Here is a 17100-nt window from a genome sequence, read left to right as displayed (position 1 = left end):
GCAAGAGGACATACTCAGAACTTTGGGATCCTGACTCAACATCCTGGTTCTCAGAGCACAGGTAGGTGGTTTGATCCGTACTGGCCTTCCTCACTGTGCCCTGTACACCACACTGTAAACTGAAAGGGTAAGATGATACGTGTCAAGGGCCTAATACGTCAGGTGCTGTGGGAACTTCAGTGCTGCTGTGAGGACGACGACAGGCCATGGCAGCAGCACCTACAATCATCTCCAAGCTCATTACCACATTCCTGGATGTTTAACGCTCCACAGAGAACAAGGAGAAGTTATGTGTGCTGACTGCTCTGACCATCAAATTCATTAGCTTGGGTGAAGGACCACAGACCTGCTGAATCACAGAAGAATACCTGGTGGACTGTTGAGTTTGTGTCTCTTACTAAGAAGTCCCAATTCAAAGACTTACTGTAAGTTTTATGGCCTTCTCTGGGGCAACTCCCAGTAACTGTGGCAGCAAACCTAAAAATCAACAAGAAGCAGAAGTGTATTAAATAAATTAGCATTAACTACACAAATCAACAGCTCTGCAGAGGGGATCACCACTTGAAAACTGGGGCAATCTTTGCTGCAATTTTCTGCTATTACCTTTAATGAGAACACTTGTGATGGAATTTAAGAACAACTTCTAATAGCCACATCAGCCCCGAGTAAATTCCCTTCCACATTCTGGAGCGTTTGCACGTTGGGTAAGTCAACACTGTCAGTAACTCAGGAAGCCTCATTATCTCCGGGAGTTCGCTCCTGCCCCTGTGCCTCCCCAACACCTTTCTCCTGCCCCCCTAAAGGCCCACAGTGCAGTCATTCAGCCATGGGACAACTATGGCTCGGTGATGAGAGCACCAAATTAAGAAATGATTTTATGAAGGGAGAGGCCTTTCTGGGACCTGATAACTGGAGAAAATGAATTTCAAGTGGGGAATGGAAGGGGCACTGAAAACAAAGGAGACTAAGCACTGTGTGCTCTACAGTGATGGAGAATGTGGGCTGGGTCCATTCAGAGTAGTAAATGAGGGGAGAGTAATACCAGATGGCGCAGGAGACTCAGCCTCGCTTGTCCGTTAGATGAGAAACAAGCAACAAGTTTGAAGCATCAGAGTGATATACTATTGTAATTCTTTCTTTTTCTTGCCTTTCGTTTTTATGTTTATTTATTTATTTGTCTTTTTTAGAGACAGGGCTTCACTATGTAGCTCTGGCTGAGTTGGAACTCACTATGTGGAACAGGCTGGCCTGGAACTGACGGAGATCTGCCTGCCTCTGCTTAGAATAAAGGCCACGACAACTGGCACGAGTTTATATTTTTAAAAATCAACTCTAGTCACTCTGTGGAAACAGGACAATGTGTGTGTGTGTCTGTGTGCATGCGTGAATGGGTACCACACAAGTACAGACATGCATGCGCGTGGGTGTGTCTCAGGGAGACTGGCGGAGAGAACAATGGTACACACCACCGCTGCTCCAGCATGAACACCTGGGCAGCACCCAGGAAGCCCAAAGAAGTTTTGGGTACCACATGAAGAATTTGTTAGGGCCACATTCAGTTGAACCAAGCAGGATCCCCGGTTTGAGGAGATATGGCTTTTGATATAACAGTCAAATAAAACAGTGTAGCCCTGCAGATCTGAACCCAAAAAGAAATCATGCTATTTTCATTTGTTCTTTCCAAGAAAGGAAAGAAGTAAAATAAATCAAGGACAAACTTTCCCTTGGAAACATGCGTAGGAGATCTAGGGGCCTGTGCCATTCTGTTTTCCAGGGCTTCATGGTCTTCACCTTAGTCCAAAGTCCAACTTCAGCTCACATACATGACTCCCACTTGCAGCCCCTTCTGCAGGGACACGTTTCTAAAGTGCAGCCTGAGGCCAGAGCTGTCGTTTCCAAACCCATACATGTGCTTGATGGAGCAGCAGTAGTTTTCTGGCACAATCTATTCAAGCTCTTTGCCAAGAAAGAACGACAGACCTGACAGCCTTGGGCCTCTTTCTGATATTTAAGACAGGTGACACTCTTTTCTTTGGACAGAATCTAGGCGAACCAATTTGCCAAGGTCTACCCTAAGGCAGACATCAACAGACATGGACCGGTGTTGGCTTTCATTTTCACTGTCCTGTTGGTATCCTCACAACAGAGAACTTTCCTGTTTTGCTCGTGGAAATATAAAAGGGAGGAATGGGAACTGAACAGACTATAACAGCTTCGTGTTTTAGGAAGAAGGTAAGAAGAGAAAGTCCGTTTCCCTGTGGAAATACACGACAATGAGGATGCTAACACTAGTGAAAATTTAAGGCACACCCATATAATGTGTCCTATGTGCCAGGCACCATTTGAGGTCTCTATTAGCCCATTTAATCCTCATAACCACCCTAGAGAGAGGAAACTAAGGTTTTCAGGTTAGGTAATGCGTTTGGTAAATGATGAAATGATTAAAATCTAAGTTCATTCCTTTCAAAAGATTTTACCATAGGCAACACTCAACTGTCACATGGTTAATACGTTATCTTCTACTGAGCCTTCGCTATTCTCAGACACAGCCTTTGAGCATGGGGAGGGGAGGTCCCGAAGGCCTTTGAGTTTGTAATACCCTTCTACATGGCTGCATTTTCGGATCTTATTGAATTCCTGGGGTTTCTGTTAATTGGATAATACGCAGACTACTAGGAGCCAAGCAGTCAGGGACTGAGCAACCTGAACTCTGTAAAATGGAGCTGGTCCATCAAGAAACCCTCTCCGAATCATGACTGAGGCAATGCATTCCCATCTGCACATGGGGCAGAAAAATGAAAAGACGCCTCAGATGGTGCAGGGGAAATGGCCAGTTGGATGCTAGGAATGTACTAAGGTCACAGGGAGACAGAAACCACAACTAAGCAAAGCAGCTGGGGTGGCAGAGTAAAGAGAATGTGGGGTACAAAGTACGGGAATGCCAAAGAAGAAAACACAGACCAAAAAAGGCAGAGCCTGGAGATGGCCTGGCTGTTTTCTGGACCCACGGAGCCAGGGAGGCTCCAGGGTAACTGCTGCCCTTAGATCTCCACAAGTGGTTGTCTTTACTAGCTCTCATGTGCACTCTTACTAAAAGCGTCCCCTCCCCCGCCCTTGCTAGCTTGAGGGATGCTATATCCTCTGTACTCTAGGTAAGCTGAATAGGGCTCAGGAGCTAGAGGACCCTCGGGCCAGGTCTATCACAAACACTGACCTACAATGTACTTGCTTATCAGCCTCTGAAGAGGCGACTTGCAATTTGAAAAAAGGCTCTGTTATCACCCAGTGATATATTAATTTCTCCTAAGAAAATGTGGGCAGATGTTACTTAAGCCAGTTCTTACTATCTGAAATCTTGATTTTTCTTTCTGTATTCAGGCCAAATCTCCAATAAGCTTAAGTATTTATTTGCTACATGTATTTTTCTCATAATTAAATCATAACGCAAACCTGAATACACTGAGATTAAAATGATCTCTTGCCTACAAACTATCCTGTAAGTCTTTTAAATGAGTAATAAAACCCATACTGGACCCAAATGACTATGGAGCTACACGCAGTAACTTCAGTCAGCCTGAAACCATGACTACAGAGCTACACACAATCACTTCAGTCAGCCTGGAACCATGACTACGGAGCTACACACAGTAACTACAGACTGGAACCATGACTACAGAGCTACACACAATCACTTCAGTCAGCCTGGAACCATGACTACGGAGCTACACACAATCCCTTCAGTCAGCCTGGAACCATGACTACGGAGCTACACGCAGTCACTTCAGTCAGCCTGGAACCATGACTACGAAGCTACACGCAATCCCTTCAGTCAGCCAGGAAGGCGGCTGAAAGTTCTTCTTGCTGTAAATTCAGTGATGCATTGTGATCGCAAGACACAAAACAGAAAGCCCTTTATTTAGGACTGAAAATGGAGTGACAAATATTTGTCCACAGAGCAGCCACTTACCCAAAGTCCCTCTTGTGCCCAGGAGAATGAACTGGGACGGACACAGTGAGATGGGTGACTTCTCAGGGAAAAAAAAGTCTCAGTTTACAAAAAAACACCTACTTGTCCAACAAAATACACATCTTATTCTGCTTGTCTACAGGTACCAAAAAGAGGAGAAAAACACCTGAGAACAGTCTGGTGAGTATCTGAGGGTAGGGACATCACAGTAGCAGAAAAGCACTGTGAGGAGAGCGGGTTCCGCTGTCTGCAGGAGGGGAGATGTGCCCAACAAGCAGACCGATACGCCTTGGGGCTCCGTGAGTGCACCCGAGCTCCCTGGAGAAGAGATGAAGGCAGAATGGAAGATAAGAACGATGTGTGGAAGGTTACCAGAATCTCAAGATGACGGTCCTTTTCAGAGTCCAAGCCGAACAGAGACTGTGGTTGAGCCACAGATCTAACAATAATAGCTTCATAAGGAGCACTTACTGCACACCAGGTATTTCATCTGGTTTTTATGTACATTATCAAGACACTGAGTTCACATGACAGCACCACCACTATATCATTGTCGTCGTCGTTATCATCATCAGTTAAACCATTAGACAAAAAAAAAAAAAAAAAAAGAGGCTGACGCCCAAGGAGCTGTGGGTCACCTAGTTGCTGGATTTGCAGCAAAGTTTAAGAAGCAACAAGTTCTAGAAAAGTAATATAATCAGAGACCACAAGTTTCCTCAAATTAAATGAAGACCTCCAGAAAAGAATAAAACCAAACTATGCAGGCATTCCTAAGACCTGGGCCGGGTGCTGGCACTCAGCCAGAGAGTAGGAAAGAGCTATTCTTGTTCTCCTCTACTGTGGCTCCAAAGGAAGCCCCAGGTGAGTGCAGGGGAAGCCACGAGGCTACTGACAGCCAAGATCTCCTGAGGACATCATAAAGTACCAGACACTGAAAAGCAGAGGTGAGAACTGCTGTAGCTCATCCTAGCTGTGGTCCTCAGAGGAAGGAGTACACAGCTTAGTAAGCCTGCAGCTACCAGTCCAGTTACCACACCTCTTACAATAGCACTCACAGCTCAAGAACATATGTGTTTGACATCTGGGCCACTCAGCAGAAAAGTCAGGTTTCTAATATAAGATGTTCCTGGTGGTCCCCAGAAATTCATTTTAACCATTCCAAACAGAAACGGGATGTGTGTGTGTTGTTTCTAACTTGTCAAAACAGCAGTCCATTTTCCAGCGGCCTCAGATGAAATTTATTAGTGCGGTTTCTGTTCTAATCTTCTCTTTTTAGTTCAGCTCCATCGGCACACATGGCAATTCTTCCTTGGCACATTTTAATAGAAGGCTGCTAATGCGAGAAAAGATTTACAGGGCACAGAATTAATACAGTATTTTCTCTTCAGATTTCATGGGTTGAAAATATAAATCATGCCGTTTCTTCTCCCTTTGAGCAGTCAGTGAGAACTGAGCTGGAGGTGTGGGCACGGGGCCCGCACCAGGAGCCCGAGCTCACACAGCATTCCTAAAGGAGATTCCAGTGAGCCCTGTGCACAACCAGAGGCCTACTACACTGATCCATACCAAAGGACTCTTCATAAAAACTTCATAAATATTATGTAATTCTAGAATTTCAGAGTTGGCAAAGGCTGGGGAAAAGCTCATTAACAAGCCAGGCCCAGTGAAAGCCTGTTTATCCCCCACAGTTGGCAGCAGTTGAATGGCAGGGCATAAGCTTCGGAGGTGGACAGGTCTGGGTTACAATTCCGGGTTTGGACCTCTTTCTAGTCGAGAGACCCTTCCGTCATTTGACCTCAAACTCTGCACTCCCCACTGTTAAAACAAAACTGCTGATTACTGTCTACTGTTTATTTTGATAATTTGAAGAACAGACATATGCAAGGCCCTTAAGACACTTGTCATCTATTCTACACATTCAGAACTGCATGCTTCTTTGTACCTCGTCAAGCTGCAGCATTGCACTGCTTTTTATTTCTAAGAGGCAACTCTGACTGAATAAATAAGACTTTTGATTCAGAAGTAGGTAAGGTGTAGTATAATCAATGCTATCCCCATGACATCATGCCTAGCCTTGGAAGAGACCTCCTTCCTCGGGGCTCTGGGACTGAGTCTAGGGCCCCACCTAAAAAATAGCACAGAAATAAATCACATCTTCAATTGTTGTTTATTTATGTTTAAATATTTAAATATGTCTCAACTTCTGCTGGTAAGCAACTGTTTACAGTGTAATGTCTCCCAGGTGGCAGAGAGAGGGGTGGGGGCATGGGTTTGAGGTCCCGCTGCAAGGTTGAACTTCCAACTGCTTTACTGACCGTGAAGTTATCTCTTTGTACCTGAGTTTTCACTCTTTCACCAATGGGCAAAATCACGGCCCCATCTTCTTAGGCCAGTCATGAAGATCAAATGAATTGCTACGAATCTTCAGATCAGAGCCAAACACACAATCAATGCTTCAGAGGTGGATTTATCATCATCATCATCACTGTCACCATAGCAACACTAAGCATTTATGCTACCTCCCTCTTCTTCATGGGAACCAGACTCCATGGAGTGGCTCAGCAGCTTGTTCCATGGCTCCCAAGCTATTCAGTGACGGCAGAAATACTCGCATGGTTATGTTCATATTCAGTACCAACTCTCACAGCAGGCCCTAGGTTTTCCAAAATGTTTAGCTATTCTCTATAGGGAACATATCGCTCAAACTTCCTCCTAGAAGGTGTCTTTCATATTACTATAACAAAGCCAGGGTGGGTGATACCACATCTTCTATCTGGCAATTCGTCATGAATGCCAGGCTCTCTGGAGAAGACAGAGATCAGAAATCCACGGACGCTGTGACCAGTGCAACTGCTGTTCTAACCATGCCACATAAGCCAAGCAGGTCTAGAAAGGCAACAGGGCCTCTTACAGGAAAGAAACTCAAAACCGAAGGCAGCAAGTGAAGCTGTGTTAGTTCAAACAAAGGCCAGCTCAGGAGCGGCCAGCCCTGAGAAAGGTGGTGTAGCCTACACACAATGAGGTGGAAGGCATGCAGGGTGGAATTCGGTAAGGAAATGAATGCCCAGGACACTCCTACTACCTGAAGCCATAGCCTGCACACTTTGACTCAGTGGCAACCCTTTTGTGTTGTTTTACCCTACTGATCTCATTACGTAGGCCAATATGCTTGTCCCCATGGCCCCAGAGAGCCCCCTTGCTTTCTACATCAGATGAACCCTCATTCTGGAGTGATCGGGGCTCCATGCAGCACACCTTACAATTTTTACTCTCATTCCTGTCTCTGCACTCTCTTGCAGGCATTCCTCTCCCCCCCCCTCCTCCCCCCCTCCTTCTCCTCCTCCTCTTAGCACAGCCTCTCTGTTTCCACTCACATTGCCTCAGGCAGGAGACTCCTCCACCTTCCCAAACACACTATCCTGTTTCAAAGTCTCACCACAGTCCAGTTCTCCACAGGCTCTCAGGGCTGCTACTCTGTGGTGGATATTATGGGGCAGTTTGGGGTGGGGGTAACTGGGCTTTCAAGGCTTGTTTACTGAGTTCCATGCTTTATTAGAATTTTTGACCACAGTCTATGGTATGCTTCAGGATGCCTTTGGGTGTCTAAGTATTAAAACCTAAAAATGAATGATATCATTAAAGGTTTAGAAAAAGAAGCAGGTCTTTGTTGCTTCTATTTTGGGGTTTTCCAGAAAGTCTTCCTTCAGTCCTGTGCGTGCGTGCACACGGTAGCTTCCGAATGTGGTCATCTAGCATCTGGACTAGAAAGTTTAGTCTGTCTCACTCTGGACAAGGACAGCAGCCACTCAAATACCTCTGTTCTAGAAGTCTGAAACAGATTTGTCATTAATCTCTCCTCCAGGTTGCACAAAATCCCTCCTGAACTGGCTAAGCTCACCGTTTCTCCTCTGTGGCCTTCTTGAGCACCAAATCACCTCTCAGCCACCCCAGTCCATGTGTGTCACCTTTATGTCTGCTAGTGGTTTCCCGTGCTCCCTCAAGCAAGAGTGACCAAGTCTTCTGCTCACTCCTGGTTTCCCACAATCAAGTATCTGTCTTTTGATTTCTGCCTATAATTTAACATCATAAATGAAACAGTGAAGAAACAGGGCACGGAAACTGGACTTAAAGCAGCCCATTCTGCACAGAATGAACACTCTGCTGGGCCAGAGTGGACCCATAACTCAAGGCAGTTCAGGAAGAACTGTGGTCTCTTCAAAGGTGCATGTGTCATTAAGAGATGCCGATACGAGTGATCGAAAACCTCAATGGTTTTGTTTTAGTGTTAAGATTTTTAGGTCTATTTTTATCAACAAGAGTTAAATATGAATAAAGTTTCTCATAGGAAGCCCACTGAATTTAGATTCTCTATACTATCATCAACCATAACAAGAGACTTGGTTTAAACTAGCTGCCCACCAACTTTTTTCTAGAATATATTCTAATCAATGACTTCCTGAAATATCACCACAATATCCTCTAGATGTCACCTTGAGAACATGCCAGGATGGAGGATGATTGCCTTGAATCACAAAAACAACTTGAAACAGACAGTTCTAAAATTTTGTGTGCCTGAATCAATGGGCTAATTTGAATAATTTTTTATATTTGTGGGGACTGATATTTATTTTACTATTTATTTGACAATACATATGTATCTAAATTAAGTTATGGTTCATAAAATGATCTAATATGCTTTTCTGGAATTTTTTCTTATATTTTTATTTCAAAAATGAACTTTAGGGTTCTCCCAACAACAAAAACAGAAGTCCTATAAGAAGTGTCTCTGATGGACTCTGCTTTCTCTTGGGTATATTCCCTGTCCCCAGAGTCCTCACAAAACATCTCCCAATGTTAGAGGCTCCTCATCTTACCACTTGGGCACGGGAGAGGTTCAAAAGCAGCAACTAGTTATGTCTGGAACGTAAAGAACAATTGATTATGGATGACTGCCCAGCAATTGTTTCTCTTAGACCAGCTCAGACTATGGCAGGCCAATAACTGACTCAATCTGCTCAAGCAGTTCATCAAACCAAAAGAACTGCCAGGGAATTCATCAAAGTCTCAAATTCCTCTGAGTGAATTAAATCAGGCTGGAGACCTGAGAGGATTTTTATAAGTGACTTCAGGGAATCTTGGGTTATCTACTTAGTCTCAGGTTTAGATGTTCAAAATTTATAGAAATACCTGAGAAGAGGAAGTCATTCCCTGTAAAAGTCACCTACATTACAGAGGAGTTTGAACCAGAGTCGAGGGTCTCCTAAGATCTTTGTCAGTAAACAAGTATTGGTGTGTAAAAAACATGGTCCTGGGGATGGAGCAACAGCTCTATATCGGCTTAAGAGTGAGTGCTCCCAAGCTCAGGACAACAGATTTTGTCAGCTCTCAAAGGTGCTGCACTAAACTGATTTCTATCAGTCTTCCAGGTGACCAGGGGTAGGGATCCAGACATGTGTTCTGATTATTTCCCTAAGTACCGTCAGAATTCTCTGATGGTAACCTTCACTCTGGTTCCATAGGGAACTGCTTTTAAATGCAAAAGTAGCTTCCAGAGCTCCTGTCCTTAGCAGAAAAGGCAGTGTGGTGGGTAGCTATTAACTTGGAATAAAAACACGCGATGTGGAAGTACCTTCTCTCATGGTGGTTTGCCAGTGCAGTGTTTGGGAAAGCATATGCAGTGGTAATTTCAAATAGGAGAGAGACCTCATTTGTACCAAAATCAAATTATCTTATTTAGGATACATGTTATGATGGAGAAAAGTTCTATCTCATGCAAATTCTAAAATGTGAGAAAATGCCTAACGTTTCATAGCTCATTTATAAATTAGTGATATTTTGGGATGTTTCAATTACTGCCAGTACACAGTATTAACGGCGGCAACTTTATGTTCTCCAACTTTAAATCTGACCATTTTCCTCTAACTTCAAAAGGCAACTATGTTACATTTAAGGTGAAACATATAGAGAATCACAGGGGAAATTTTATATAATGATTTTATATCTAAAGACTATCTCAGAAATACTTGTCTTTATTTCTATTCTTCTTATTTTTAATAGTGACTATTTCCCATGGGTTACCTGCAGTTTCATTTGGTCTCTGGCCCAATGACAAACACTTACAAACACACAACGATTGTGTACAATGTGCTCAAAAGCACTGGGCCCTCAGCAGTCCAGAAAAAGAACACGTCATTATCAGGGCATTATTGTTTTTAACTGTAACTATCTATCATCTATTTGCTCAAGATTCAAATTAAAGATGGGAACTGAACTGCAAACTGTAAACTAAAGAGTTTCACAGTCAACTTTTTGTTTAAAATCCATCCTCTAGCAAAGAAAAACACTCAAGAGAGAAAAGAACATAGGTGATCCCTAACGTCAATCTTACATCACATTCTACTTATCCTGACAAACAGATTCAGTCCCTGCCCTGAGGGGTCATGCCTCAAAGCAGGTTAGATAAATGGCTATTTATAAAGCTGTCTCACAGCGCCTAGAATGAGCCTCCACTCTCTATGCCAGCTCGCTCTCCCGTCCGGAAGATAAAACAGCATGTCTTCTCCACGTGCCCACAGCTCCATCCTCAAGAGGGATGAACTGTTTTGCACAGCCCACAGTCACTCAGCTCATGTACCCTTTGAGCTCTTGGGTCCATGGGATCAAAAGGTGAGGTCAGCCAGAGAAAGAACTAGATAGAACCAAGGATCAGGATGGGCCAGGTGTAGTCACAGAGGAGAGAAAAGGGACTGAAAGTTAAAAGTCAACACAAGCAGACTGAAAATCACTGTGTCCGGAGGGTTCTCACAGTGGAAAGGCTCCTCTACCATTAATTCCACTACCCACAAAAGCATTCAGTGAAGCAACATCAAGACTTGGACATCTGGGTACAACGTTTTTCCTGTAAAAACAAAACAAACAACCCAAACAGAAACAACAACACGATAGATGCAGATAAGGTGGTCATTTTTGCCTGAGTTACTGTAAAGCAGTAACTGTGACATTAACCTTGTACTAATGGGGAAGCCATTTCATTTGAAAAGTTGTTGTCAGCAAGAGGAAAAGCATTTCAAATGGAAGGTGGTGACCCTACAGGGGTCATCATTAATCATCTAGGGTCAAAGACCTTCCAAATTGTAATAGGAGGCAGGAGGCAAGGGAAAGAAGGGAGAGAAAAGATCAAAAGGCCTTTGATGGGGGTTATCTACCTATACAATAGCACCTGCAGAATGGAAGCCGCCCAGCTTCTAAGGTGACAGGGTTTTTGTTCATTAACTGGGCTTTGGAGACTAAAGTCGGCAGATGGCAGAAGAGGCCTAGAGATCTCATGGCTGTCACTTTCATCCAGCAGGCCTCAGCAGAGTAAAGGGCAAACAAAATTTGCTTCCCCAAGACCAGGGAAGAGCTGGAGTTGGACAAACGGCAAAGTGGTCTGAACCACCTCACAATTCTGCGCTGTAACTTATGAAAATGTACTTATCTGCTTTTTGCAAAAGGCAAGCAGAGACAGGAAGCTGCGGAATAAGGGCATGTCTCCTGTGGAATAGGCCACGCCCGATAGAAAAGAAGGTCTGTAATCCTTGGTTAGCAATGATGCACTCTTTCCTCCTGTTAACGCTGTGTAATAAACTTTACATGAAAAAGAATAAGGTGGACAGAGACAGTGCCGTGGCTAGTGTGAGATGTGAATCAACTTCATTCAGATGAAGGAAAGGGGCAACTAATTCAGGATGTGGTAGGCAAGCAAGACTCCAGTTAACACTTGGTTTGATCTGCCAAACAGGGTTTCCCTGATGCAGTATCTATGATAGGCACATTCCAAGGCTTTTAGTGGGTGCTTGCCCTTAGACATTCCAAACCTTTCATGTTCCATTCTTTCCCATGTGAACGTACCTAGGGTAAGTTGGAATTTACAAATATGACACAGCGAGAGATGAACAACATTAACATGAATAAAGCAACCAAAAATATATACTGTTATTAAAGACATGAATGTGGTCTCTCTCAGAGTCTCTTAGTGTATTGCTCTCAGGCTTCCTGTGATGATACAAGCTGGTATATCACCTTGGTGATGCGAGAAAAAGCAGGGGAATGGTTCTGTGATGTAACATTAAGATGCATCTGATCTGGAGATGACAAGAGAATCAATGGTTGCATTTTGGTGCCGAAACACAAGTTAGTTCCATCAAGCTCGTCAGACAAGTACACTATTTTCAAATTTGTGGGTTGCTTGTTTCTGGAATTTTCTAGTCTGTATTTTTAGAATATGGTTGACCATGAATAACTGAATCCATGGAAAGGGACACCGTGCAGTGGGGACCACTGGACATTCCAGGAGATTCACAAATCTCAAGCAAGTTGTGTCCCGTTCCAGGGATACGTTTCCCTGGTAGATGGTGAGTGGAATATTTCAAAAACACAAACACTAAGCCTTTCAAAACCTCACTAAGAATATTCACAAAAATAATTTATTATTTTAAGAAATAAAACATACAACAGAGCAATATAAATGGCTTTCAGACTATGGGCTGTTTTGATTAGCCATGCCCTAGATGCCTACAGCCTACACCCATTAGCATGGATAATTGAGAATCTGCTGGATTCCCATTTTAACATAGTCCCTCTAATTCATTTCAGGCACTGAGATGGAAGAGCAAAACCTTTGCTAGGACTCCACTTCCACAAAGGGAGCACCGCACCACTCCAGGCCATACTGACCTCTGTACAGTCCAAAGAAGCCTTCATAGCGGAGCACCTTCTTAAAACAGTCGAAGCTGTTCTTGTACATGAGCTCCCCCACAAAGGAGCCAGTGGACCGTTGGTTCTGCATTCGAGTCTTTACAAGATCAATAGGATATACAGCGGTGGCTCCAACAGCTGAAATAAAGTAATACCATTATCTCAGACAGAATTAAAGTGAGCTGGGGGAAAGAAATAGGTGAATAAAAATTAGAGAAAGGTTTGAAAACAGAATTTTAATGCACAGAATTACTGAACAGTCTTTCTTTCTTTTTTTTTTTTTTTTTGATTTTCGAGACAGGGTTTCTCCGTAGCTTTTGGTTCCTGTCCTGGAACTAACTCTTGTAGACCAGGCTGGCCTCGAACTCAGACATCCGCCTGCCTCTGGCTCCTGAGTGCTGGGATTAAAGGCGTGCGCCACCACCGCCCGGCTATATTCTTAATTGTAATTTTTATTCAAATGGCAGCTCTGACAAAAAGCTATCACTAGAGATTTAATTAAAAGCATATCAGAGAAATCTAACCTCAGAAAAGGGCTATCTTTTGTAGGATGCTGCTCATGTCTAAGAGTTGGAAAAGTTCCCTTGCTCTGTCCCTCCCAATAGATACACAGCTTGGTAACTGACTTGGAGAACGGCACAGAAAGCAGCAAAGTGGAAAACTGAAGGAAAGACCAGAGGATGACACAGAGGTGACAATTTAACACTCATCATGACTGACCTCCAGCAATAGAACCCAGACCAAACCTGTAGGCTGACTCTGCGAGCTGGAGAAGAAAAGGCCGAGCCGCATCACCGGAGGCCTTCTGCTTCACACACCAGCGCAGCCGGAAGCAGCCAGCAAACAGGAGGCCAGAAGCAGGCAAGCCAAGGACGGAAAGAGGACAGAAATAGGCACGTTATTGATCATATCACCGACTGGATTATAAATCTAATATAAGTAAAATACAAAGAGAAAAATGAGATCTGAGGCCACCAAGTACTTATTATTAATAGGTGTTTGGCCACTAAGCATGACTGAAATTAAATTGGGACATAAAATATGACATAAAAAATAACATTATAAACCCAATTTCAAATGCTCAGCCCCCATTTGTGTTCATAGACACAATGTCAATGTAAAAACGCCAAGGAGACATCACTCTTGATCAATCTAATTGTCTGGGCTTTTTATTTGAATTTTGTGTAGGTTTTAAATGGTAATACTGAGACTAGTAAGAACTGATCAAAAGTTATTCTTAAACTAAGTACAAGCTTCGGAAAATTTAGTAACATACATCCAAACACTTAAAGAATACAGTTTCTGATGCTGCAATTCTTACTTCGGGCAAGAAACAGCAATGAAAAGACAAAGAACAAAGATTGTGTACCCCAAGAGAAAACTTTCTGGAAATACACTGAATGGCCAACAATCGAGGTTTAAAATCCTGTGCTGGTAGGCACGGAGGCACACACCTTTCATCCTCGAGATTGGGAAGGTGAGGCTGACCTCTGCAAGTTCGGGGCCAGCCTGACATGCACAGCAAAGTGCAAGCAAACCAGGACCACACAGTGAGACACTGTCTCAAAAATAAATAAAATAACAATCACTCTTAAAACAAAAGTATATCATTTAAGATGGTTATCTCCAAAGAAGATTTGATGTTAGTTAAAAAACAAAATTTCGCCGGGCGGTGGTGGCGCACGCCTTTAATCCCAGCACTCGGGAGGCAGAGGCAGGCGGATCTCTGTGAGTTCGAGACCAGCCTGGTCTACAAGAGCTAGTTCCAGGACAGGCTCCAAAACCACAGAGAAACCCTGTCTCGAAACCCCCCCCCCAAAAAAAAAACAAAATTTCACAAGACTCTTATAAAGAAAACATAAGGAACTGGAGAGATGGTTCAGTGGTTAAGAGCACAGGTTGCTCTTCTAGAAGACCCAGGTTCAATTCCCAGCACCCAGCTGGTAGCTCACAACTGTCTGTGACTCCAGCCTTAGGATCTGATGCTGACACCAGATCCATATGCTGCACAAATGTAATGGAGGCGAAACACCCATACACATAACAATAAGTTAATAAAGTTTTAAAACACCCATACACATAACAATAAATTAATAAAGTTTTAAAATGAAAGAAAACAAGTTGAAATAAGCGTGGTGAGTGGACAAGTATTTATTATGTTTCTTTGACCTTTCATGGCATTGTCTTTACATATGTGAGTGTGTTGTCTGCTATATGCATGTGTGCCTGGTATCTACAATGGTATAAAATCTCTCAGAACAGAAGTTAAGGATGGTTGTGAGCCATCATGTGGGGGCCGGAAACTAAACCCAGGTTCTCTGAAAGAGCAACAAGTGCTCTTTGAGGCTGAGCCAATTTTCCAGGTCTTCATGGAATTTAAAAAGAAAAATGAATTAAGAATAGAATATGGAGTCTTTTGTTGCTGTTAAAATTACAAGTTGATACATACACATAAAATTAACACTAATATTTTGGCATCTATATTACCTAGATACACTCAAAATGTTTCTGATGGCCATAACTCGAAGGGTAAATTATGGGTGACTGTAAATTTATCCTAAACTCCGTGCTCCTAGGCAGTCAGCTGTCTACCATTGTTCTTTGAACCTGCCATCTTTCACATTTCTGTGGCCAAAACATTTTAGAATATTGTGCTACCCTGTCAGTGTAAATAAAGTAGCAACTCTGTCCCACAGAGTTGTCAGGTGAGGGAGCGAGGGTGACATACAGTCGGCACTGAATAATACCTGCTGAAGGAATAAATACATCCAGAAAAATTTGTTTTCAAAAGACGTGATAATTAACATCAGCGAACAATGAAAACAATCACCAACCTCAGCTACCAACCCACTGAATTTTAGCTGCTGTCAATGCAACACGATTCCAATACAATTAGATCATTTGAAATCCTTAGTCATTAAACCAAAAACCACTCTATGTAGAAAATATGCATGTCTAAGAAGGTAAAACATTTCTTCCACAAATTCCATGGTTGTCTCCAATTCTACCTCTGTACTCTACCTTCCCTCTGACAGGTGTATTCAAAGGAGGAAGATTATTTTATTTACATGTATGAAAACATGTGATACTAAAAATGTCCTGGCATCAAAATAATGAATGAGAGTATTTCAAAGATACGAAAGGAAAAGACCTGCCATTACTGCTACCTCTTCCTCTAGAAGACAAATCAAATTCCAGGTTCCCATTTAACTTTTAGAAGCTACAAAATGTAATATATTCTTAAAACAACATGAGGAAAGGAGTCCACTTTCACTGCCCCCGGTCTAGGACAATCACTGCAGGGACTAAAGGGTGTTGGGGTACATAAACTGGCCCGAAGGGAGATAACCTGCCTTATTTGAATTTGTCAGGCGCACTGGGGTCCTTGCAGTCAAAATCACACTAGGTTTCAGGTAGGATTGCTATGAATTGCTCTAAAATCTCTGCATCAGCCAGTCACTTCCTACTGCAGTGGAGTTCATCAAACTCCTCTAACCTTTTGTGGCCAGCACCAAGAAGCACCCATTAGAAGCCCACCAAGGCTGCAAAGGGCACCGAGGGAAAGGGAGAGGTACTGCTGCCAGCAGAAAGCAAGGAGATCTGAAACAGCCCCTCTGCTTTCCTTAATCCCCAAATCTCTACAATAGCTGGTGGCATGCAGACGAAGAGATAATTATCTCAGACACAGCGGCTAAAATCAAAGAGAGGAGAGAGCAAAGCGGCTTCCACCTCTGCCCGGGATTACACAGTTCTTTCTCCTGCACCAGGGGTAATTGGCTTCCTCTTTTAACCACAGCCAGCTGGTTTCCCAGAGGTGCCTAGTTAGGATTTACTGAGCACACACACCCACTCCTTCTACCCCACGCCGCACACAAAACTCCCGGCTGCCTTTGGGTGGGAAGGAGCTAAAGGGAGGAGGGGTCCTGGCTCCAGGCCTGACAGCCCTAAAAATGCAGCTCGAGTCAACCCATTGTGGTCAAACTGGCGTCGCTGTTCAGATCCAGAGCTCCAAGCCAAAAACAGTTAAGTCTCACAAGACTCGAAGATGGCTTTGCCTTAAAGGCGGTCTTTTTCTAAAAGCGATGCTCTGTCTGTTCATGGATTTATTTTATAAGTGCCATGCAGGCAAAAGCACATGCAATGAAGGCAGGCATTGGTCTCAGCCCCAGATACAGTGTTGAGCAAGGGTTAAGTGAGGAGGTACCATGTCTTAAGTTTCTGACATGGGCTTCTGTTAACCATAAAATAAAATTCAGCATTCCTAACATTGTTTCCACATAACTTACGAATCCTTTCACAGAGAAAATAGGTCTAAAAGCCTCTGAACTATGACTCCAGACTAAACAAAATTATCTCATTTTGATACTCAGAAAAAAACGGAAGGGCATGGCTGTTAG

At 43.3% G+C, this 17100-nt stretch overlaps 1 protein-coding gene across 2 annotated transcripts in view; it reads right to left on the bottom strand.

The window, feature by feature from the left end:
* Positions 1–17100, bottom strand: part of Slc25a13 (solute carrier family 25 member 13) — a 189322-nt gene that overhangs the window by 57111 nt on the left and 115111 nt on the right. For both annotated transcript variants that reach the window (XM_057769944.1, XM_057769954.1), the window contains 3 exons: positions 13424–13508; positions 12683–12841; positions 425–477 (listed from right to left, as the gene is read on the bottom strand). In XM_057769944.1, the coding sequence (XP_057625927.1) occupies positions 425–477; positions 12683–12841; positions 13424–13508 (297 nt within the window). The remainder of the gene's footprint in view (positions 1–424; positions 478–12682; positions 12842–13423; positions 13509–17100) is intronic.

The sequence above is a fragment of the Chionomys nivalis genome, chromosome 1, assembly GCF_950005125.1.
Source record: "Chionomys nivalis chromosome 1, mChiNiv1.1, whole genome shotgun sequence".
Classification (NCBI taxonomy): Eukaryota; Metazoa; Chordata; class Mammalia; order Rodentia; family Cricetidae; genus Chionomys; species Chionomys nivalis.
This window is presented reverse-complemented; position numbering and strand designations above follow the sequence as displayed.